This window comes from Coturnix japonica, chromosome 2, assembly GCF_054131305.1.
Source record: "Coturnix japonica strain WE chromosome 2, WE-NBRP24, whole genome shotgun sequence".
Classification (NCBI taxonomy): domain Eukaryota; kingdom Metazoa; phylum Chordata; class Aves; order Galliformes; family Phasianidae; genus Coturnix; species Coturnix japonica.
The window spans coordinates 95442864-95465550 of NC_140664.1; the positions used below are offsets into that span (position 1 = coordinate 95442864).

Consider the following 22687-nt stretch of genomic DNA (forward strand, 5'->3'; position numbering starts at 1 on the left):
TAAGGTTGAGAAACTTAATGCCTTCTTTCCCTCAGTCTTTATTAGCAAGACTCGTTACTTCCCGGTAACACAGCTCCTTGCGCTGGTAGACAGGGAGGGGGGACAGAATAGGCCTTGCATAATCCACAGTGAGATGGTTTTGGGCCTGTTCTGAAAGCTGGATGTTCAGAAGTCCATGGGCCCAGATGGACTGCACCCTACAGTGGGGAGTGAGTTGGCGGATGTGGTTGCCAAGCTGCGCTCCATCGTCCTTCAGCAGTCTGGACTAACTGGGGATGTCCCAGTGGAGTGGAGACTGGCAAACGTGACACCCATCTCTAAAAAGAGCTGAAAAGATGATCCCGGTAGCTACAAGACCTATGGTCTCACCTTGGTACCAGGGAAGGTCATGGAATGGACGATCTCGGGAGGTGTCACAGATCAGTTAACAGTAAGAGGCCGTTATGATGATGAGGCCCAGTCAGCATGGGATTACGAATGGTAGATCCTGTCTGACAAACCCGATTTCATTCTATGAGAAGGTGCATCCCCCAGTGGTCTGTCCTAGGGCCGGTGCTCTTTAACATCATTATCAATGACATCTATGATGGAACTGAGTGCATCCTCAGCAGGTTTGCTGAGCAGTGTGGTTGAAACAATGGAAGGAAGGGGTGCCATTCAGAGGGACCTCAACTGACTTGAAAGGTGGGCCCGGGTGAATCTAGCGAGGTTCAGCACAGTCATGTGCAAGGTTTTGCACTTGGGCCGGTGGAATCCTAGGGATATATGCAGACTGGAAGGAGCAACCCTTGAGCGTAGCCGTGCAGAGAAGGACCTGGGGATCCTGGTAGAAACTGAACACGAGCCAGCAGCGTGCTCTTGCAGCGTGGAAAGCAAATGGTATCGTGGGCTCCATCAGAGGAGAGGTGGCCAGCAGGGACAGGGAGCTGATTGTCCCACTCTGCTCAGCCTTTGAGAGGACCTTGGGGTCCCGGTGGGTTAAAGGTTGGCCATGAGCCAGCAGTGTGCGCGTGCTGACAAGAAGGCCAGTGGGATCCTGGGTTGCATTAAAAAGAGCATGGCCAGCAGTTTGAGGGAGGTGGTCCTCCCCATCTTCTCTAGTCCTGGTGAGGCCGCATCTGGAGTACCGTGTCCCATTCGGGGCTCCTGGGCTCAACAAAGGCAGGCAACTTCTAGAGAGGGCATAGTGGAGGGCCATAAGGATGAGGAGGGGCGTGGAGCATCTCCCTTCTGAGGAAAGGCTGAGACAGCTGGGCCTGTTGGGCCTGGAAGGCTGAGAGGGGATCTGGTCAGTGCTCATGAACATCCAACAGGCAGCAGTCGAGTGGGTGGGGACAGGCTCTTTTCACAGCTGCCCAGTAACAGAATGAAGGGCCAATGGGCACGCACAGGAACGCTGGAAATGCCCTGCGAACAGGAGGCAACATTTCTTGAGTGCGAAGGTATCAGAAAAGTGGAGCAGGCTGCTCAGAGTGGGTGCAGAGTCCCCTTCTGTGGGATTCAAGGCCTGAACAACAGTTAACGCAACTCTGCCCGGACGATTTCCGGGGCAGCCCACCACAGGGAACCTGCTTTAGCGGGGCTGCGGCCTGGACGGTCGTTCAGAGCTCCGTTCCAAGCTGTCTGTCCCAGCCTGCGCTAATGCACTCAGTGTGGGAAATGAGGAGTTGGAAGTGCTGCTGCGCTTGAAAAGTGATGATCTTGTTGCTAAAGCTGTTGACCACGCCTTGGTTGAGTCTGTGGTCTTGAGGAATGTGGGCCTGGCAAAGAGCAAGGTCAGGACCCTGAAGTTCATAAGAGCAAACTTCAGGCTGTTTAAGGAATTGTTGGCCAAGATCTCCTTGGCTGAAAGGCCACGGAGAGAGGGTGGAGATCGGTGGTTCTGCGTCCAGTTGGTAACATGTCCAGGCTGGTAATGGGAAAACGGTTTTAAATAGAGAGAGGGAAGATTTGGGTTGGATAGCAGGGTGGGAAGTTCTTTTCAGAGAAAGCGGTGAGGTGCTGGAGGAGGCTGCCCAGAGATGTTGTGGATGCCCCATCCCCGGAGGTGATCAAGGCCAGGCTGGATGGGGCCCTGGACTACCTGGTCTAGTGTTAGATACGGGGGTTGGTAGCCGTGCATGCCGCAGGGGGGTTGGAGCCTGAGGACCTTTAGGTCCCTTCCAACCCAAGCCATGATTCTGTGATCCCCATGCTATTCCCCTGTGGGCTACTTTTAAATTTGCAGTGGCACACTTGACATCTTGTAGAGGGCAACAACATCTATTTATTGAAGTGCGTGGAAATTCCCACGAGCAGGAAGAACTACGTGCAGTTTCTGCCTGTTGGTGATTTCTGCAGGAACTGCCATTTGCAGTCCTTCACGTCTGCTTGAAACACTGGCTGACAGTAGGAAGACGGATACAGGAAAGCATTGGAAAAGTCTGGGTACCTGGAGTGAGACATCTGATGTACAGAGCATCAAAAGTAGGAACCGAAAAAAGCGTCTTGTAGCTCCCAGCCTGTCCCCCCTCAGCAGGATCCTACCAAGCAGGGTGCTGGCAGGAGGTGTTCTGACCAAGTAGGATCTTTCCCTTGCAGGCAGGAGGTGCAGAATCTGTTCCTTGTCAGGCTGGGCTGTCCCTCAGAACATGGCGCCGCCTCCTCTGTGGTGACATCACTGACCACTGTGAAGTCACAAAGGGCCCTCAACACAGGGGCAGTTTGTCCCCACGCCTTAGCCACTCTCGGAACTGACAGCATAGCTGTTGGAGAGGGTTTGGCTCACTCCTTAGCGAGCTGTTGAAGAGTGTTTGGCTCACTCCGTAGCGAGCTGCGATTTTCACTCTTTTGAGGTCCTGTGCTTCACTGAAATGGAGCAGCGAGGTGAAGGCGAGCGTGGGGACTGGTAAGGATATGGTTCCTTCACGAGTTTTAAGGAAAAATCTGCTGCTCCGTTGTTGTCTTCAGAGCTGCGCAGATACTGCCTGCATTGTGGTTCATCACCACGCTTCTCCTCCTTTGTAGGCAACCTTTGGTTTGGGAAACAGTTTCCCTGGTGCTCTTCACCGTGGTTGTGGTGCCCTTCGGTGAGTCTCTGTAGAGCTCTGACTAGAGGATGCTTCTTTCGGAAGCCCCCAGTGGTTTGTTCTGCCCAGGGACAGGGGAGTGGGCAGCCCAAGGCAGAACGCCAAGTCTTTGTGCCGGCAATGTATTGAGAGCTTTGTGGAATTCCTGACAGGCGTTTACTGCATTGGAAACGCTGTTGAAGGGGTCAGGACGGCGGCTGGACTGACTCCAAGGTAAAAAACAAAACAGTCTCCCTTTGGCTAGACCGTTCTTGAGAGGAGCTCTGCCCCTTGTCCGTGACCACTTCTTACCCGAGTCACACTTCCATGGCACAGTGCCTGTGCTTCTCCCATTTCCCATTCTCCTCTCCCAGCTTTTCCTTCAAACCGCTACAGCTCCACGATCCCCCAGAGTTACCCAGGAAGCACCTTCTTGGTTGGGATCTCGTGGAGCTTGCCAACCAGCGTAGTCAAGTCTCAACTGAATCTTGGCTACCCCGTTGTCATGCGCAGCGAGGCTCGTTCGCTGCCTCACAGTCCCATGGCTTGTGAGAGGAGAGCCGTGTCCACTTCTCTCCACTACCTGCTGTCTCCAGGCTGGCGGTTAGTAATCTGGAAATGCTGAGCCGGGAAGAAGAGCAGAATAAGATCCAGCGGCAGCTTCATGTCCTGCAGTGGGGAGCAAGGGACATTACTGTGCGTGCTCTCCATGAGGCCTTCCGGAGAACTGAGCTCCCAGGCTTTACCGGCGAGGTAAGAGGACTGTCTGCCAGTGCTGCCTGCCTGTCATGGGGCTTCCCGACAGGAAAAAGCCTTTCCTTTCCTGCCACATCCGTGTCCAGAGCACTGGAGTGAGCAGCCCCTCTCCATTCCCGTGCCAAATGTTCATAGTAGAGTTCTGGAGGTTCCCAGGCAACTTGCAGCCAAGTTTGCTTTGGCTGGCTTTGCAGGGAACCTGGGAGGCAACTCTTTTCCCCCTTCTTAATCCTTCTGACCAGCGCTCTCCTTTGTCTTCCTTCCCAGGCTGTTCAAGACATGATCAGTCAAGTACTGGAGAAGCTGGAAGAAAGCCCATTCCGGATGCCGAATTATGCCAGCAAGACTTCAGGTGCCATTAGACAGTAGAAACCAACAGACCGCAGAAGTTGATTCCAATGCACTTCTTGTCTGCTTTGACAGGATGGGCATTTGGGCAGTGGTGGGGTAGGGCGGGTGAGGAGTGAACAGCCGCTTTGTGCCCTGAGAGTGTGCTTGCAGAGAGAGTCTTCAGTGGTCTGGAGCACATCTGGAAAGCACTACTCCTACTTGGTGTTGTTTCTCAAGCGACTGCTCAGCTGGCTGTCAGTTTATGCTGCCTTTTAGGATAGTTGAGTGAGTCCCTGCGTTGTGCTGCAGAGGGAAATGGCAAGAGAGGAGGAGGGAACTATCACTGTTGAGGATGTATGACTGCTTAGAAGCTTTTTCAAGAGGACAGTGCAAGGGCAGCCGGCATCTCTGTGCAGCTGTTTATGTGCAAAGCAAGGTCAGCAGGCCTTGATTCCTCCTGGCCTTGCTTGACAATAGGGCCCGTGATTTGATTTGCAGGCGCTGCTATTGTTCGTTCCAAGACTTCTCCCTCCTGGACTGGAAGTGGGAAAGTCTTTTGGCAGTCGTTGCTGGTGACACCTTATATGAGGGCTCCTGAGATTACTCTTGAGGTATGAACACTGAGAAACGGGGGAAGAATGGTACGGGGTGGAGGAGACCAAAAGCCCTGCAGAGGATTGTCCTTACACTTGTCCTCACATCCCAGCTTGCCTTACCTAAGGTCTTCTTGCAAGGCCCTAGTCCCCTCTTGTGTATCGCTGCTGAGAATTTCTTCTGCCAGACTGCCCCCGGTCCTCCTTGTGCAAGCTCTCAGTGGACCCAGGTGGGCACAGAGGGCGTGCGCTGCAGGAGGGCCCCATGTTGTGTTTGCCAGCCTATCGTGTCACTGCTCCCAAGCTACGTAACAAATCGGAGTCCCGGCTGGTGCTGGTGCAAAGAAGTGGGAAGTGATGAGGGGGGGCGATTGCTTCCCCTTGCTGGATAGGCTCGTGCCAGCGAGCCCTTCTTTGTCCTGGCAGGTGCCCCTCAACCACTGCAGCCCCTCCTTGTTTTTGGCAAGTTGCTCCGCAAAAGAAGGGGCCTGAGAGCTTCTGCGAGTTGTGCACCCAGCTCACTGTCGTGCACTTATGAATGTGCTTCGGAGCAGAGCTGAAGGGCCAATACAACGCTAGAGCCTCTGATGCTGTAGCAGGAATTCTAGCCAGGACTCTCTTTTGCAAGTGAACACTGTTCCTTCTTCTCTTTTTAGCCTGACAATCATCCAGGAAACTGCTGGCCCTTCCCAGGAAGCCAAGGGCACGTTGTCATCAAGTTGTCCATGGCCGTCTTTCCCACAGCAGTTACAATAAACCACGGAATTCCAGCAGCGGCGTACCGTGCAGACAGCATCTCCAGTGCTCCTAAGGACTTTGCTGTCTATGTAAGTGATACCCCTGGGCTGTGGAGGTTCTGTGTGTAGCATTTGAGGTGGACGGTGGTAGCAGCTCCAAGAGCGCTGCGGCATGCAGTCCTTCCATGCCTTGGGGGAGAAAGAAGTTCCTCAGTGTTGCTCCATTTCCACAGCATTCCTTTTTGGTCCAGCATCGCGCAGCAAAGAAGGTTTCCCACTCTTGGGGCGAGTTGGTAGTTTGAGAGGCAGAGGGAAAGGGAAATGGCACAGTGGATGGTCCCAGACCACCTCTGTTTCCAGTCCCTGCGGGGCTCTGTGATCATTGTCCGGCAGCGCATCCCATTGTTCTGTTTTCTCCACCCCTGCCTTCCTGTAGGGCCTGAAGGCAGAAGATGATGAGGAAGGAATTTTCCTGGGAGAGTTCACCTTTGTTCCAGGCCAGGCTCCCAGTCAGACCTTCCAACTGAAGGTACGTTGTCTAAGAGGGACGTGAAGCGTGGGAGAGGAGAACCAGGTTGGCTGGGCAGAAGCTTCCAAGCCAGAGGTGTATGAGGGCCTTCTGGCATTTCTTCTGCTGCCACTCCCTACCTGCGTATGCCCAGAGTGCCGTGCTGTTTTTGCTCCCATGTCGTTTTTAAGCTTGCGAGCTACTACAGCTTTTAGCACAGCTAAGCTTCAGCTGTGCTTGCAGCAGAAACCACTGTGACCAAGTGGCTTGCGATTGCACAGAAGTAGGCACCTCTCGATGTAGGCGATACTGTTGGTGTGCTACTTTCACACTGGGGATGTGTGGCTTTCCAAGGGTCTTGTTGTTGCCGGTAACAGGCAGCGTAAGGGAGGCCATTCTGCCTGGGTGACTTGTTAGAGAAGCTAATGAGTGTCACATCCCTCCATTTTTTGTGCATGCACACACACTCAAAGCAAGTGCAAAGAACTTGCCTGCGTATTCGCTGCAGCTTTTGGTAGCTGTTTCTTTCCTTAAAACTCATGTGGCCAAAGAGGCGGAGCAGGGTAAGAAATGTCTTGATTGTGCCACGGGAGCACATCAGCGTGTCAAAGAACTAGGAGGGCAGCCTGAAGTAAGATGTTGCGTGACTATGTCGCTCCCGCGTTGTCAGTGGTCAAAGAGAGGAAAACACATTTCATTTCTTTTTCTCGTTGCAGAACGAGCTCTCTGGGTTCATCAGTTACGTGAAGCTGCAAGTGCTGAGCAACTGGGGCCACCCGGAGTACACCTGTCTGTATCAGTTCAGGCTCCACGGCGATCCAGCCCGTGACGACGATGCCAGGAGAAAACTATCTGGCTAGGGGAAATTTAATTGGCTTGGGGAAATTTAATTGGCTTGGGGAAATCTATTTGGCTTGGGGAAATCAATCTGGCTTATCTCAAAATAAATTAAACAACAACAACAAAAAAAAACCAAACTATACATTTCCCATGTTGAATCTCCTTTGTCCGTCGGAATAACTGTTAAGAGATCTCCCAGTCTTTATCTCGACCCACGTGCTTTTTCATCCCCTTTTCTCTTGCTCTCCGCGTAGGGAGGAAGAACAAGGGAGCGACTGGGTGGGAGCTGGCAGAGTGATCTCCACGTGCTGTTATTTTTTGATCCTCGTTGAACTACGGGTGGGAGTCAGCAGAACTAGTACCCACTTGGTCTTCCAGGGGGCAGAGCTTGTCCTCTTTCAGACTGTAGTTGAGAGGGTCCATGAGGAGGCAATTGTGGAGGGCATGGGAGCCTAGGATGGCTGGGAATACTTTTAGGAAATTATTTTAGCGGGACAGGAGCTGACCGTCACCAAATCACGGAAGATGCGCCAACGGGCAAGGAGGCCAGTAAGGCTGAACGGAGAATTTTGACTGGAAGTCCGGGACAATAGAAAAGTTCATGGTATTTGGAAGAATGGGCAAGCTACTTACAACTATTCCAAGTCCACATTGAAGCTGTGCAGGGAGAAAATTAGAAAAGCAAAAGCTCAGCTAGAACTGAACTTGGCCTCTTAGGGGAAGAACAACAGTAAATATTTCCAAAAATACGTCAACGGCAGGAGGAGGGCTATGGAGAATCTCCATCCCCTGTTGGATGATGCTGAGGGCAACACGGTGGCAAGGATCAGGATAAGGTTGAGAAACTTAATGCCTTCTTTCCCTCAGTCTTTATTAGCAAGACTCGTTACTTCCCGGTAACACAGCTCCTTGCGCTGGTAGACAGGGAGGGGGGACAGAATAGGCCTTGCATAATCCACAGTGAGATGGTTTTGGGCCTGTTCTGAAAGCTGGATGTTCAGAAGTCCATGGGCCCAGATGGACTGCACCCTACAGTGGGGAGTGAGTTGGCGGATGTGGTTGCCAAGCTGCGCTCCATCGTCCTTCAGCAGTCTGGACTAACTGGGGATGTCCCAGTGGAGTGGAGACTGGCAAACGTGACACCCATCTCTAAAAAGAGCTGAAAAGATGATCCCGGTAGCTACAAGACCTATGGTCTCACCTTGGTACCAGGGAAGGTCATGGAATGGACGATCTCGGGAGGTGTCACAGATCAGTTAACAGTAAGAGGCCGTTATGATGATGAGGCCCAGTCAGCATGGGATTACGAATGGTAGATCCTGTCTGACAAACCCGATTTCATTCTATGAGAAGGTGCATCCCCCAGTGGTCTGTCCTAGGGCCGGTGCTCTTTAACATCATTATCAATGACATCTATGATGGAACTGAGTGCATCCTCAGCAGGTTTGCTGAGCAGTGTGGTTGAAACAATGGAAGGAAGGGGTGCCATTCAGAGGGACCTCAACTGACTTGAAAGGTGGGCCCGGGTGAATCTAGCGAGGTTCAGCACAGTCATGTGCAAGGTTTTGCACTTGGGCCGGTGGAATCCTAGGGATATATGCAGACTGGAAGGAGCAACCCTTGAGCGTAGCCGTGCAGAGAAGGACCTGGGGATCCTGGTAGAAACTGAACACGAGCCAGCAGCGTGCTCTTGCAGCGTGGAAAGCAAATGGTATCGTGGGCTCCATCAGAGGAGAGGTGGCCAGCAGGGACAGGGAGCTGATTGTCCCACTCTGCTCAGCCTTTGAGAGGACCTTGGGGTCCCGGTGGGTTAAAGGTTGGCCATGAGCCAGCAGTGTGCGCGTGCTGACAAGAAGGCCAGTGGGATCCTGGGTTGCATTAAAAAGAGCATGGCCAGCAGTTTGAGGGAGGTGGTCCTCCCCATCTTCTCTAGCCCTGGTGAGGCCGCATCTGGAGTACCGTGTCCCATTCGGGGCTCCTGGGCTCAACAAAGGCAGGCAACTTCTAGAGAGGGCATAGTGGAGGGCCATAAGGATGAGGAGGGGCGTGGAGCATCTCCCTTCTGAGGAAAGGCTGAGACAGCTGGGCCTGTTGGGCCTGGAAGGCTGAGAGGGGATCTGGTCAGTGCTCATGAACATCCAACAGGCAGCAGTCGAGTGGGTGGGGACAGGCTCTTTTCACAGCTGCCCAGTAACAGAATGAAGGGCCAATGGGCACGCACAGGAACGCTGGAAATGCCCTGCGAACAGGAGGCAACATTTCTTGAGTGCGAAGGTATCAGAGAAGTGGAGCAGGCTGCTCAGAGTGGGTGCAGAGTCCCCTTCTGTGGGATTCAAGGCCTGAACAACAGTTAACGCAACTCTGCCCGGACGATTTCCGGGGCAGCCCACCACAGGGAACCTGCTTTAGCGGGGCTGCGGCCTGGACGGTCGTTCAGAGCTCCGTTCCAAGCTGTCTGTCCCAGCCTGCGCTAATGCACGCAGTGTGGGAAATGAGGAGTTGGAAGTGCTGCTGCGCTTGAAAAGTGATGATCTTGTTGCTAAAGCTGTTGACCACGCCTTGGTTGAGTCTGTGGTCTTGAGGAATGTGGGCCTGGCAAAGAGCAAGGTCAGGACCCTGAAGTTCATAAGAGCAAACTTCAGGCTGTTTAAGGAATTGTTGGCCAAGATCTCCTTGGCTGAAAGGCCACGGAGAGAGGGTGGAGATCGGTGGTTCTGCGTCCAGTTGGTAACATGTCCAGGCTGGTAATGGGAAAACGGTTTTAAATAGAGAGAGGGAAGATTTGGGTTGGATAGCAGGGTGGGAAGTTCTTTTCAGAGAAAGCGGTGAGGTGCTGGAGGAGGCTGCCCAGAGATGTTGTGGATGCCCCATCCCCGGAGGTGATCAAGGCCAGGCTGGATGGGGCCCTGGACTACCTGGTCTAGTGTTAGATACGGGGGTTGGTAGCCGTGCATGCCGCAGGGGGGTTGGAGCCTGAGGACCTTTAGGTCCCTTCCAACCCAAGCCATGATTCTGTGATCCCCATGCTATTCCCCTGTGGGCTACTTTTAAATTTGCAGTGGCACACTTGACATCTTGTAGAGGGCAACAACATCTATTTATTGAAGTGCGTGGAAATTCCCACGAGCAGGAAGAACTACGTGCAGTTTCTGCCTGTTGGTGATTTCTGCAGGAACTGCCATTTGCAGTCCTTCACGTCTGCTTGAAACACTGGCTGACAGTAGGAAGACGGATACAGGAAAGCATTGGAAAAGTCTGGGTACCTGGAGTGAGACATCTGATGTACAGAGCATCAAAAGTAGGAACCGAAAAAAGCGTCTTGTAGCTCCCAGCCTGTCCCCCCTCAGCAGGATCCTACCAAGCAGGGTGCTGGCAGGAGGTGTTCTGACCAAGTAGGATCTTTCCCTTGCAGGCAGGAGGTGCAGAATCTGTTCCTTGTCAGGCTGGGCTGTCCCTCAGAACATGGCGCCGCCTCCTCTGTGGTGACATCACTGACCACTGTGAAGTCACAAAGGGCCCTCAACACAGGGGCAGTTTGTCCCCACGCCTTAGCCACTCTCGGAACTGACAGCATAGCTGTTGGAGAGGGTTTGGCTCACTCCTTAGCGAGCTGTTGAAGAGTGTTTGGCTCACTCCGTAGCGAGCTGCGATTTTCACTCTTTTGAGGTCCTGTGCTTCACTGAAATGGAGCAGCGAGGTGAAGGCGAGCGTGGGGACTGGTAAGGATATGGTTCCTTCACGAGTTTTAAGGAAAAATCTGCTGCTCCGTTGTTGTCTTCAGAGCTGCGCAGATACTGCCTGCATTGTCGTTCATCACCACGCTTCTCCTCCTTTGTAGGCAACCTTTGGTTTGGGAAACAGTTTCCCTGGTGCTCTTCACCGTGGTTGTGGTGCCCTTCGGTGAGTCTCTGTAGAGCTCTGACTAGAGGATGCTTCTTTCGGAAGCCCCCAGTGGTTTGTTCTGCCCAGGGACAGGGGAGTGGGCAGCCCAAGGCAGAACGCCAAGTCTTTGTGCCGGCAATGTATTGAGAGCTTTGTGGAATTCCTGACAGGCGTTTACTGCATTGGAAACGCTGTTGAAGGGGTCAGGACGGCGGCTGGACTGACTCCAAGGTAAAAAACAAAACAGTCTCCCTTTGGCTAGACCGTTCTTGAGAGGAGCTCTGCCCCTTGTCCGTGACCACTTCTTACCCGAGTCACACTTCCATGGCACAGTGCCTGTGCTTCTCCCATTTCCCATTCTCCTCTCCCAGCTTTTCCTTCAAACCGCTACAGCTCCACGATCCCCCAGAGTTACCCAGGAAGCACCTTCTTGGTTGGGATCTCGTGGAGCTTGCCAACCAGCGTAGTCAAGTCTCAACTGAATCTTGGCTACCCCGTTGTCATGCGCAGCGAGGCTCGTTCGCTGCCTCACAGTCCCATGGCTTGTGAGAGGAGAGCCGTGTCCACTTCTCTCCATTACCTGCTGTCTCCAGGCTGGCGGTTAGTAATCTGGAAATGCTGAGCCGGGAAGAAGAGCAGAATAAGATCCAGCGGCAGCTTCATGTCCTGCAGTGGGGAGCAAGGGACATTACTGTGCGTGCTCTCCATGAGGCCTTCCGGAGAACTGAGCTCCCAGGCTTTACCGGCGAGGTAAGAGGACTGTCTGCCAGTGCTGCCTGCCTGTCATGGGGCTTCCCGACAGGAAAAAGCCTTTCCTTTCCTGCCACATCCGTGTCCAGAGCACTGGAGTGAGCAGCCCCTCTCCATTCCCGTGCCAAATGTTCATAGTAGAGTTCTGGAGGTTCCCAGGCAACTTGCAGCCAAGTTTGCTTTGGCTGGCTTTGCAGGGAACCTGGGAGGCAACTCTTTTCCCCCTTCTTAATCCTTCTGACCAGCGCTCTCCTTTGTCTTCCTTCCCAGGCTGTTCAAGACATGATCAGTCAAGTACTGGAGAAGCTGGAAGAAAGCCCATTCCGGATGCCGAATTATGCCAGCAAGACTTCAGGTGCCATTAGACAGTAGAAACCAACAGACCGCAGAAGTTGATTCCAATGCACTTCTTGTCTGCTTTGACAGGATGGGCATTTGGGCAGTGGTGGGGTAGGGCGGGTGAGGAGTGAACAGCCGCTTTGTGCCCTGAGAGTGTGCTTGCAGAGAGAGTCTTCAGTGGTCTGGAGCACATCTGGAAAGCACTACTCCTACTTGGTGTTGTTTCTCAAGCGACTGCTCAGCTGGCTGTCAGTTTATGCTGCCTTTTAAAATAGTTGAGTGAGTCCCTGCGTTGTGCTGCAGAGGGAAATGGCAAGAGAGGAGGAGGGAACTATCACTGTTGAGGATGTATGACTGCTTAGAAGCTTTTTCAAGAGGACAGTGCAAGGGCAGCCGGCATCTCTGTGCAGCTGTTTATGTGCAAAGCAAGGTCAGCAGGCCTTGATTCCTCCTGGCCTTGCTTGACAATAGGGCCCGTGATTTGATTTGCAGGCGCTGCTATTGTTCGTTCCAAGACTTCTCCCTCCTGGACTGGAAGTGGGAAAGTCTTTTGGCAGTCGTTGCTGGTGACACCTTATATGAGGGCTCCTGAGATTACTCTTGAGGTATGAACACTGAGAAACGGGGGAAGAATGGTACGGGGTGGAGGAGACCAAAAGCCCTGCAGAGGATTGTCCTTACACTTGTCCTCACATCCCAGCTTGCCTTACCTAAGGTCTTCTTGCAAGGCCCTAGTCCCCTCTTGTGTATCGCTGCTGAGAATTTCTTCTGCCAGACTGCCCCCGGTCCTCCTTGTGCAAGCTCTCAGTGGACCCAGGTGGGCACAGAGGGCGTGCGCTGCAGGAGGGCCCCATGTTGTGTTTGCCAGCCTATCGTGTCACTGCTCCCAAGCTACGTAACAAATCGGAGTCCCGGCTGGTGCTGGTGCAAAGAAGTGGGAAGTGATGAGGGGGAGCGATTGCTTCCCCTTGCTGGATAGGCTCGTGCCAGCGAGCCCTTCTTTGTCCTGGCAGGTGCCCCTCAACCACTGCAGCCCCTCCTTGTTTTTGGCAAGTTGCTCCGCAAAAGAAGGGGCCTGAGAGCTTCTGCGAGTTGTGCACCCAGCTCACTGTCGTGCACTTATGAATGTGCTTCGGAGCAGAGCTGAAGGGCCAATACAACGCTAGAGCCTCTGATGCTGTAGCAGGAATTCTAGCCAGGACTCTCTTTTGCAAGTGAACACTGTTCCTTCTTCTCTTTTTAGCCTGACAATCATCCAGGAAACTGCTGGCCCTTCCCAGGAAGCCAAGGGCACGTTGTCATCAAGTTGTCCATGGCCGTCTTTCCCACAGCAGTTACAATAAACCACGGAATTCCAGCAGCGGCGTACCGTGCAGACAGCATCTCCAGTGCTCCTAAGGACTTTGCTGTCTATGTAAGTGATACCCCTGGGCTGTGGAGGTTCTGTGTGTAGCATTTGAGGTGGACGGTGGTAGCAGCTCCAAGAGCGCTGCGGCATGCAGTCCTTCCATGCCTTGGGGGAGAAAGAAGTTCCTCAGTGTTGCTCCATTTCCACAGCATTCCTTTTTGGTCCAGCATCGCGCAGCAAAGAAGGTTTCCCACTCTTGGGGCGAGTTGGTAGTTTGAGAGGCAGAGGGAAAGGGAAATGGCACAGTGGATGGTCCCAGACCACCTCTGCTTCCAGTCCCTGCGGGGCTCTGTGATCATTGTCCGGCAGCGCATCCCATTGTTCTGTTTTCTCCACCCCTGCCTTCCTGTAGGGCCTGAAGGCAGAAGATGATGAGGAAGGAATTTTCCTGGGAGAGTTCACCTTTGTTCCAGGCCAGGCTCCCAGTCAGACCTTCCAACTGAAGGTACGTTGTCTAAGAGGGACGTGAAGCGTGGGAGAGGAGAACCAGGTTGGCTGGGCAGAAGCTTCCAAGCCAGAGGTGTATGAGGGCCTTCTGGCATTTCTTCTGCTGCCACTCCCTACCTGCGTATGCCCAGAGTGCCGTGCTGTTTTTGCTCCCATGTCGTTTTTAAGCTTGCGAGCTACTACAGCTTTTAGCACAGCTAAGCTTCAGCTGTGCTTGCAGCAGAAACCACTGTGACCAAGTGGCTTGCGATTGCACAGAAGTAGGCACCTCTCGATGTAGGCGATACTGTTGGTGTGCTACTTTCACACTGGGGATGTGTGGCTTTCCAAGGGTCTTGTTGTTGCCGGTAACAGGCAGCGTAAGGGAGGCCATTCTGCCTGGGTGACTTGTTAGAGAAGCTAATGAGTGTCACATCCCTCCATTTTTTGTGCATGCACACACACTCAAAGCAAGTGCAAAGAACTTGCCTGCGTATTCGCTGCAGCTTTTGGTAGCTGTTTCTTTCCTTAAAACTCATGTGGCCAAAGAGGCGGAGCAGGGTAAGAAATGTCTTGATTGTGCCACGGGAGCACATCAGCGTGTCAAAGAACTAGGAGGGCAGCCTGAAGTAAGATGTTGCGCGACTATGTCGCTCCCGCGTTGTCAGTGGTCAAAGAGAGGAAAACACATTTCATTTCTTTTTCTCGTTGCAGAACGAGCTCTCTGGGTTCATCAGTTACGTGAAGCTGCAAGTGCTGAGCAACTGGGGCCACCCGGAGTACACCTGTCTGTATCAGTTCAGGCTCCACGGCGATCCAGCCCGTGACGACGATGCCAGGAGAAAACTATCTGGCTAGGGGAAATTTAATTGGCTTGGGGAAATTTAATTGGCTTGGGGAAATCTATTTGGCTTGGGGAAATCAATCTGGCTTATCTCAAAATAAATTAAACAACAACAACAAAAAAAAACCAAACTATACATTTCCCATGTTGAATCTCCTTTGTCCGTCGGAATAACTGTTAAGAGATCTCCCAGTCTTTATCTCGACCCACGTGCTTTTTCATCCCCTTTTCTCTTGCTCTCCGCGTAGGGAGGAAGAACAAGGGAGCGACTGGGTGGGAGCTGGCAGAGTGATCTCCACGTGCTGTTATTTTTTGATCCTCGTTGAACTACGGGTGGGAGTCAGCAGAACTAGTACCCACTTGGTCTTCCAGGGGGCAGAGCTTGTCCTCTTTCAGAGTGTAGTTGAGAGGGTCCATGAGGAGGCAATTGTGGAGGGCATGGGAGCCTAGGATGGCTGGGAATACTTTTAGGAAATTATTTTAGCGGGACAGGAGCTGACCGTCACCAAATCACGGAAGATGCGCCAACGGGCAAGGAGGCCAGTAAGGCTGAACGGAGAATTTTGACTGGAAGTCCGGGACAATAGAAAAGTTCATGGTATTTGGAAGAATGGGCAAGCTACTTACAACTATTCCAAGTCCACATTGAAGCTGTGCAGGGAGAAAATTAGAAAAGCAAAAGCTCAGCTAGAACTGAACTTGGCCTCTTAGGGGAAGAACAACAGTAAATATTTCCAAAAATACGTCAACGGCAGGAGGAGGGCTATGGAGAATCTCCATCCCCTGTTGGATGATGCTGAGGGCAACACGGTGGCAAGGATCAGGATAAGGTTGAGAAACTTAATGCCTTCTTTCCCTCAGTCTTTATTAGCAAGACTCGTTACTTCCCGGTAACACAGCTCCTTGCGCTGGTAGACAGGGAGGGGGGACAGAATAGGCCTTGCATAATCCACAGTGAGATGGTTTTGGGCCTGTTCTGAAAGCTGGATGTTCAGAAGTCCATGGGCCCAGATGGACTGCACCCTACAGTGGGGAGTGAGTTGGCGGATGTGGTTGCCAAGCTGCGCTCCATCGTCCTTCAGCAGTCTGGACTAACTGGGGATGTCCCAGTGGAGTGGAGACTGGCAAACGTGACACCCATCTCTAAAAAGAGCTGAAAAGATGATCCCGGTAGCTACAAGACCTATGGTCTCACCTTGGTACCAGGGAAGGTCATGGAATGGACGATCTCGGGAGGTGTCACAGATCAGTTAACAGTAAGAGGCCGTTATGATGATGAGGCCCAATCAGCATGGGATTACGAATGGTAGATCCTGTCTGACAAACCCGATTTCATTCTATGAGAAGGTGCATCCCCCAGTGGTCTGTCCTAGGGCCGGTGCTCTTTAACATCATTATCAATGACATCTATGATGGAACTGAGTGCATCCTCAGCAGGTTTGCTGAGCAGTGTGGTTGAAACAATGGAAGGAAGGGGTGCCATTCAGAGGGACCTCAACTGACTTGAAAGGTGGGCCCGGGTGAATCTAGCGAGGTTCAGCACAGTCATGTGCAAGGTTTTGCACTTGGGCCGGTGGAATCCTAGGGATATATGCAGACTGGAAGGAGCAACCCTTGAGCGTAGCCGTGCAGAGAAGGACCTGGGGATCCTGGTAGAAACTGAACACGAGCCAGCAGCGTGCTCTTGCAGCGTGGAAAGCAAATGGTATCGTGGGCTCCATCAGAGGAGAGGTGGCCAGCAGGGACAGGGAGCTGATTGTCCCACTCTGCTCAGCCTTTGAGAGGACCTTGGGGTCCCAGTGGGTTAAAGGTTGGCCATGAGCCAGCAGTGTGCGCGTGCTGACAAGAAGGCCAGTGGGATCCTGGGTTGCATTAAAAAGAGCATGGCCAGCAGTTTGAGGGAGGTGGTCCTCCCCATCTTCTCTAGCCCTGGTGAGGCCGCATCTGGAGTACCGTGTCCCATTCGGGGCTCCTGGGCTCAACAAAGGCAGGCAACTTCTAGAGAGGGCATAGTGGAGGGCCATAAGGATGAGGAGGGGCGTGGAGCATCTCCCTTCTGAGGAAAGGCTGAGACAGCTGGGCCTGTTGGGCCTGGAAGGCTGAGAGGGGATCTGGTCAGTGCTCATGAACATCCAACAGGCAGCAGTCGAGTGGGTGGGGACAGGCTCTTTTCACAGCTGCCCAGTAACAGAATGAAGGGCCAATGGGCACGCACAGGAACGCTGGAAATGCCCTGCGAACAGGAGGCAACATTTCTTGAGTGCGAAGGTATCAGAGAAGTGGAGCAGGCTGCTCAGAGTAGGTGCAGAGTCCCCTTCTGTGGGATTCAAGGCCTGAACAACAGTTAACGCAACTCTGCCCGGACGATTTCCGGGGCAGCCCACCACAGGGAACCTGCTTTAGCGGGGCTGCGGCCTGGACGGTCGTTCAGAGCTCCGTTCCAAGCTGTCTGTCCCAGCCTGCGCTAATGCACGCAGTGTGGGAAATGAGGAGTTGGAAGTGCTGCTGCGCTTGAAAAGTGATGATCTTGTTGCTAAAGCTGTTGACCACGCCTTGGTTGAGTCTGTGGTCTTGAGGAATGTGGGCCTGGCAAAGAGCAAGGTCAGGACCCTGAAGTTCATAAGAGCAAACTTCAGGCTGTTTAAGGAATTGTTGGCCAAGATCTCCTTGGCTGAAAGGCCACGGAGAGAGGGTGGAGATCGGTGGTTCTGCGTCCAGTTGGTAACATGTCCAGGCTGGTAATGGGAAAACGGTTTTAAATAGAGAGAGGGAAGATTTGGGTTGGATAGCAGGGTGGGAAGTTCTTTTCAGAGAAAGCGGTGAGGTGCTGGAGGAGGCTGCCCAGAGATGTTGTGGATGCCCCATCCCCGGAGGTGATCAAGGCCAGGCTGGATGGGGCCCTGGACTACCTGGTCTAGTGTTAGATACGGGGGTTGGTAGCCGTGCATGCCGCAGGGGGGTTGGAGCCTGAGGACCTTTAGGTCCCTTCCAACCCAAGCCATGATTCTGTGATCCCCATGCTATTCCCCTGTGGGCTACTTTTAAATTTGCAGTGGCACACTTGACATCTTGTAGAGGGCAACAACATCTATTTATTGAAGTGTGTGGAAATTCCCACGAGCAGGAAGAACTACGTGCAGTTTCTGCCTGTTGGTGATTTCTGCAGGAACTGCCATTTGCAGTCCTTCACGTCTGCTTGAAACACTGGCTGACAGTAGGAAGACGGATACAGGAATGCATTGGAAAAGTCTGGGTACCTGGAGTGAGACATCTGATGTACAGAGCATCAAAAGTAGGAACCGAAAAAAGCGTCTTGTAGCTCCCAGCCTGTCCCCCCTCAGCAGGATCCTACCAAGCAGGGTGCTGGCAGGAGGTGTTCTGACCATGTAGGATCTTTCCCTTGCAGGCAGGAGGTGCAGAATCTGTTCCTTGTCAGGCTGGGCTGTCCCTCAGAACATGGCGCCGCCTCCTCTGTGGTGACATCACTGACCACTGTGAAGTCACAAAGGGCCCTCAACACAGGGGCAGTTTGTCCCCACGCCTTAGCCACTCTCGGAACTGACAGCATAGCTGTTGGAGAGGGTTTGGCTCACTCCTTAGCGAGCTGTTGGAGAGTGTTTGGCTCACTCCGTAGCGAGCTGCGATTTTCACTCTTTTGAGGTCCTGTGCTTCACTGAAATGGAGCAGCGAGGTGAAGGCGAGCGTGGGGACTGGTAAGGATATGGTTCCTTCACGAGTTTTAAGGAAAAATCTGCTGCTCCGTTGTTGTCTTCAGAGCTGCGCAGATACTGCCTGCGTTGTGGTTCATCACCACGCTTCTCCTCCTTTGTAGGCAACCTTTGGTTTGGGAAACAGTTTCCCTGGTGCTCTTCACCGTGGTTGTGGTGCCCTTCGGTGAGTCTCTGTAGAGCTCTGACTAGAGGATGCTTCTTTCGGAAGCCCCCAGTGGTTTGTTCTGCCCAGGGACAGGGGAGTGGGCAGCCCAAGGCAGAACGCCAAGTCTTTGTGCCGGCAATGTATTGAGAGCTTTGTGGAATTCCTGACAGGCGTTTACTGCATTGGAAACGCTGTTGAAGGGGTCAGGACGGCGGCTGGACTGACTCCAAGGTAAAAAACAAAACAGTCTCCCTTTGGCTAGACCGTTCTTGAGAGGAGCTCTGCCCCTTGTCCGTGACCACTTCTTACCCGAGTCACACTTCCATGGCACAGTGCCTGTGCTTCTCCCATTTCCCATTCTCCTCTCCCAGCTTTTCCTTCAAACCGCTACAGCTCCACGATCCCCCAGAGTTACCCAGGAAGCACCTTCTTGGTTGGGATCTCGTGGAGCTTGCCAACCAGCGTAGTCAAGTCTCAACTGAATCTTGGCTACCCCGTTGTCATGCGCAGCGAGGCTTGTTCGCTGCCTCACAGTCCCATGGCTTGTGAGAGGAGAGCCGTGTCCACTTCTCTCCATTACCTGCTGTCTCCAGGCTGGCGGTTAGTAATCTGGAAATGCTGAGCCGGGAAGAAGAGCAGAATAAGATCCAGCGGCAGCTTCATGTCCTGCAGTGGGGAGCAAGGGACATTACTGTGCGTGCTCTCCATGAGGCCTTCCGGAGAACTGAGCTCCCAGGCTTTACCGGCGAGGTAAGAGGACTGTCTGCCAGTGCTGCCTGCCTGTCATGGGGCTTCCCGACAGGAAAAAGCCTTTCCTTTCCTGCCACATCCGTGTCCAGAGCACTGGAGTGAGCAGCCCCTCTCCATTCCCGTGCCAAATGTTCATAGTAGAGTTCTGGAGGTTCCCAGGCAACTTGCAGCCAAGTTTGCTTTGGCTGGCTTTGCAGGGAACCTGGGAGGCAACTCTTTTCCCCCTTCTTAATCCTTCTGACCAGCGCTCTCCTTTGTCTTCCTTCCCAGGCTGTTCAAGACATGATCAGTCAAGTACTGGAGAAGCTGGAAGAAAGCCCATTCCGGATGCCGAATTATGCCAGCAAGACTTCAGGTGCCATTAGACAGTAGAAACCAACAGACCGCAGAAGTTGATTCCAATGCACTTCTTGTCTGCTTTGACAGGATGGGCATTTGGGCAGTGGTGGGGTAGGGCGGGTGAGGAGTGAACAGCCGCTTTGTGCCCTGAGAGTGTGCTTGCAGAGAGAGTCTTCAGTGGTCTGGAGCACATCTGGAAAGCACTACTCCTACTTGGTGTTGTTTCTCAAGCGACTGCTCAGCTGGCTGTCAGTTTATGCTGCCTTTTAAAATAGTTGAGTGAGTCCCTGCGTTGTGCTGCAGAGGGAAATGGCAAGAGAGGAGGAGGGAACTATCACTGTTGAGGATGTATGACTGCTTAGAAGCTTTTTCAAGAGGACAGTGCAAGGGCAGCCGGCATCTCTGTGCAGCTGTTTATGTGCAAAGCAAGGTCAGCAGGCCTTGATTCCTCCTGGCCTTGCTTGACAATAGGGCCCGTGATTTGATTTGCAGGCGCTGCTATTGTTCGTTCCAAGACTTCTCCCTCCTGGACTGGAAGTGGGAAAGTCTTTTGGCAGTCGTTGCTGGTGACACCTTATATGAGGGCTCCTGAGATTACTCTTGAGGTATGAACACTGAGAAACGGGGGAAGAATGGTACGGGGTGGAGGAGACCAAAAGCCCTGCAGAGGATTGTCCTTACACTTGTCCTCACATCCCAGCTTGCCTTACCTAAGGTCTTCTTGCAAGGCCCTAGTCCCCTCTTGTGTATCGCTGCTGAGAATTTCTTCTGCCAGACTGCCCCCGGTCCTCCTTGTGCAAGCTCTCAGTGGACCCAGGTGGGCACAGAGGGCGTGCGCTGCAGGAGGGCCCCATGTTGTGTTTGCCAGCCTATCGTGTCACTGCTCCCAAGCTACGTAACAAATCGGAGTCCCGGCTGGTGCTGGTGCAAAGAAGTGGGAAGTGATGAGGGGGAGCGATTGCTTCCCCTTGCTGGATAGGCTCGTGCCAGCGAGCCCTTCTTTGTCCTGGCAGGTGCCCCTCAACCACTGCAGCCCCTCCTTGTTTTTGGCAAGTTGCTCCGCAAAAGAAGGGGCCTGAGAGCTTCTGCGAGTTGTGCACCCAGCTCACTGTCGTGCACTTATGAATGTGCTTCGGAGCAGAGCTGAAGGGCCAATACAACGCTAGAGCCTCTGATGCTGTAGCAGGAATTCTAGCCAGGACTCTCTTTCGCAAGTGAACACTGTTCCTTCTTCTCTTTTTAGCCTGACAATCATCCAGGAAACTGCTGGCCCTTCCCAGGAAGCCAAGGGCACGTTGTCATCAAGTTGTCCATGGCCGTCTTTCCCACAGCAGTTACAATAAACCACGGAATTCCAGCAGCGGCGTACCGTGCAGACAGCATCTCCAGTGCTCCTAAGGACTTTGCTGTCTATGTAAGTGATACCCCTGGGCTGTGGAGGTTCTGCGTGTAGCATTTGAGGTGGACGGTGGTAGCAGCTCCAAGAGCGCTGCGGCATGCAGTCCTTCCATGCCTTGGGGGAGAAAGAAGTTCCTCAGTGTTGCTCCATTTCCACAGCATTCCTTTTTGGTCCAGCATCGCGCAGCAAAGAAGGTTTCCCACTCTTGGGGCGAGTTGGTAGTTTGAGAGGCAGAGGGAAAGGGAAATGGCACAGTGGATGGTCCCAGACCACCTCTGCTTCCAGTCCCTGCGGGGCTCTGTGATCGTTGTCCGGCAGCGCATCCCATTGTTCTGTTTTCTCCACCCCTGCCTTCCTGTAGGGCCTGAAGGCAGAAGATGATGAGGAAGGAATTTTCCTGGGAGAGTTCACCTTTGTTCCAGGCCAGGCTCCCAGTCAGACCTTCCAACTGAAGGTACGTTGTCTAAGAGGGACGTGAAGCGTGGGAGAGGAGAACCAGGTTGGCTGGGCAGAAGCTTCCAAGCCAGAGGTGTATGAGGGCCTTCTGGCATTTCTTCTGCTGCCACTCCCTACCTGCGTATGCCCAGAGTGCCGTGCTGTTTTTGCTCCCATGTCGTTTTTAAGCTTGCGAGCTACTACAGCTTTTAGCACAGCTAAGCTTCAGCTGTGCTTGCAGCAGAAACCACTGTGACCAAGTGGCTTGCGATTGCACAGAAGTAGGCACCTCTCGATGTAGGCGATACTGTTGGTGTGCTACTTTCACACTGGGGATGTGTGGCTTTCCAAGGGTCTTGTTGTTGCCGGTAACAGGCAGCGTAAGGGAGGCCATTCTGCCTGGGTGACTTGTTAGAGAAGCTAATGAGTGTCACATCCCTCCATTTTTTGTGCATGCACACACACTCAAAGCAAGTGCAAAGAACTTGCCTGCGTATTTGCTGCAGCTTTTGGTAGCTGTTTCTTTCCTTAAAACTCATGTGGCCAAAGAGGCGGAGCAGGGTAAGAAATGTCTTGATTGTGCCACGGGAGCACATCAGCGTGTCAAAGAACTAGGAGGGCAGCCTGAAGTAAGATGTTGCGCGACTATGTCGCTCCCGCGTTGTCAGTGGTCAAAGAGAGGAAAACACATTTCATTTCTTTTTCTCGTTGCAGAACGAGCTCTCTGGGTTCATCAGTTACGTGAAGCTGCAAGTGCTGAGCAACTGGGGCCACCCGGAGTACACCTGTCTGTATCAGTTCAGGCTCCACGGCGATCCAGCCCGTGACGACGATGCCAGGAGAAAACTATCTGGCTAGGGGAAATTTAATTGGCTTGGGGAAATTTAATTGGCTTGGGGAAATCTATTTGGCTTGGGGAAATCAATCTGGCTTATCTCAAAATAAATTAAACAACAACAACAAAAAAAAACCAAACTATACATTTCCCATGTTGAATCTCCTTTGTCCGTCGGAATAACTATTAAGAGATCTCCCAGTCTTTATCTCGACCCACGTGCTTTTTCATCCCCTTTTCTCTTGCTCTCCGCCTAGGGAGGAAGAACAAGGGAGCGACTGGGTGGGAGCTGGCAGAGTGATCTCCACGTGCTGTTTTTTTTTTGATCCTCGTTGAACTAGGGGTGGGAGTCAGCAGAACTAGTACCCACTTGGTCTTCCAGGGGGCAGAGCTTGTCCTCTTTCAGACTGTAGTTGAGAGGGTCCATGAGGAGGCAATTGTGGAGGGCATGGGAGCCTAGGATGGCTGGGAATACTTTTAGGAAATTATTTTAGCGGGACAGGAGCTGACCTTCACCAAATCACGGAAGATGCGCCAACGGGCAAGGAGGCCAGTAAGGCTGAACGGAGAATTTTGACTGGAAGTCCGGGACA

General features: G+C 52.9%; 3 protein-coding genes across 3 annotated transcripts; all 3 read left to right on the plus strand.

Moving 5' to 3' along the window:
- The first annotated feature begins 2852 nt into the window (after positions 1 to 2852).
- LOC146762064 (SUN domain-containing protein 3-like) lies at positions 2853 to 6598 on the plus strand. The gene is made up of 8 exons (XM_085539251.1): positions 2853 to 2887; positions 3007 to 3068; positions 3221 to 3281; positions 3644 to 3800; positions 4071 to 4155; positions 4632 to 4744; positions 5383 to 5553; positions 5900 to 6598. The coding sequence occupies exons 1-8, from the start codon at positions 2853 to 2855 to the stop codon at positions 6014 to 6016; spliced, it is 801 nt and encodes a 266-aa protein (XP_085395377.1). The 3' UTR covers positions 6017 to 6598.
- Positions 6599 to 10495: 3897 nt separating this feature from the next.
- Positions 10496 to 14241, plus strand: LOC146762065 (SUN domain-containing protein 3-like). The gene is made up of 8 exons (XM_085539252.1): positions 10496 to 10530; positions 10650 to 10711; positions 10864 to 10924; positions 11287 to 11443; positions 11714 to 11798; positions 12275 to 12387; positions 13026 to 13196; positions 13543 to 14241. Exons 1-8 carry the CDS (start codon positions 10496 to 10498, stop codon positions 13657 to 13659), a joined length of 801 nt encoding a protein of 266 aa, XP_085395378.1. The 3' UTR covers positions 13660 to 14241.
- Positions 14242 to 18138: 3897 nt separating this feature from the next.
- Positions 18139 to 21559, plus strand: LOC146762066 (SUN domain-containing protein 3-like). Its single transcript, XM_085539253.1, has 8 exons — positions 18139 to 18173; positions 18293 to 18354; positions 18507 to 18567; positions 18930 to 19086; positions 19357 to 19441; positions 19918 to 20030; positions 20669 to 20839; positions 21186 to 21559. The coding sequence occupies exons 1-8, from the start codon at positions 18139 to 18141 to the stop codon at positions 21300 to 21302; spliced, it is 801 nt and encodes a 266-aa protein (XP_085395379.1). The 3' UTR covers positions 21303 to 21559.
- The last annotated feature ends 1128 nt before the right edge of the window (positions 21560 to 22687 follow it).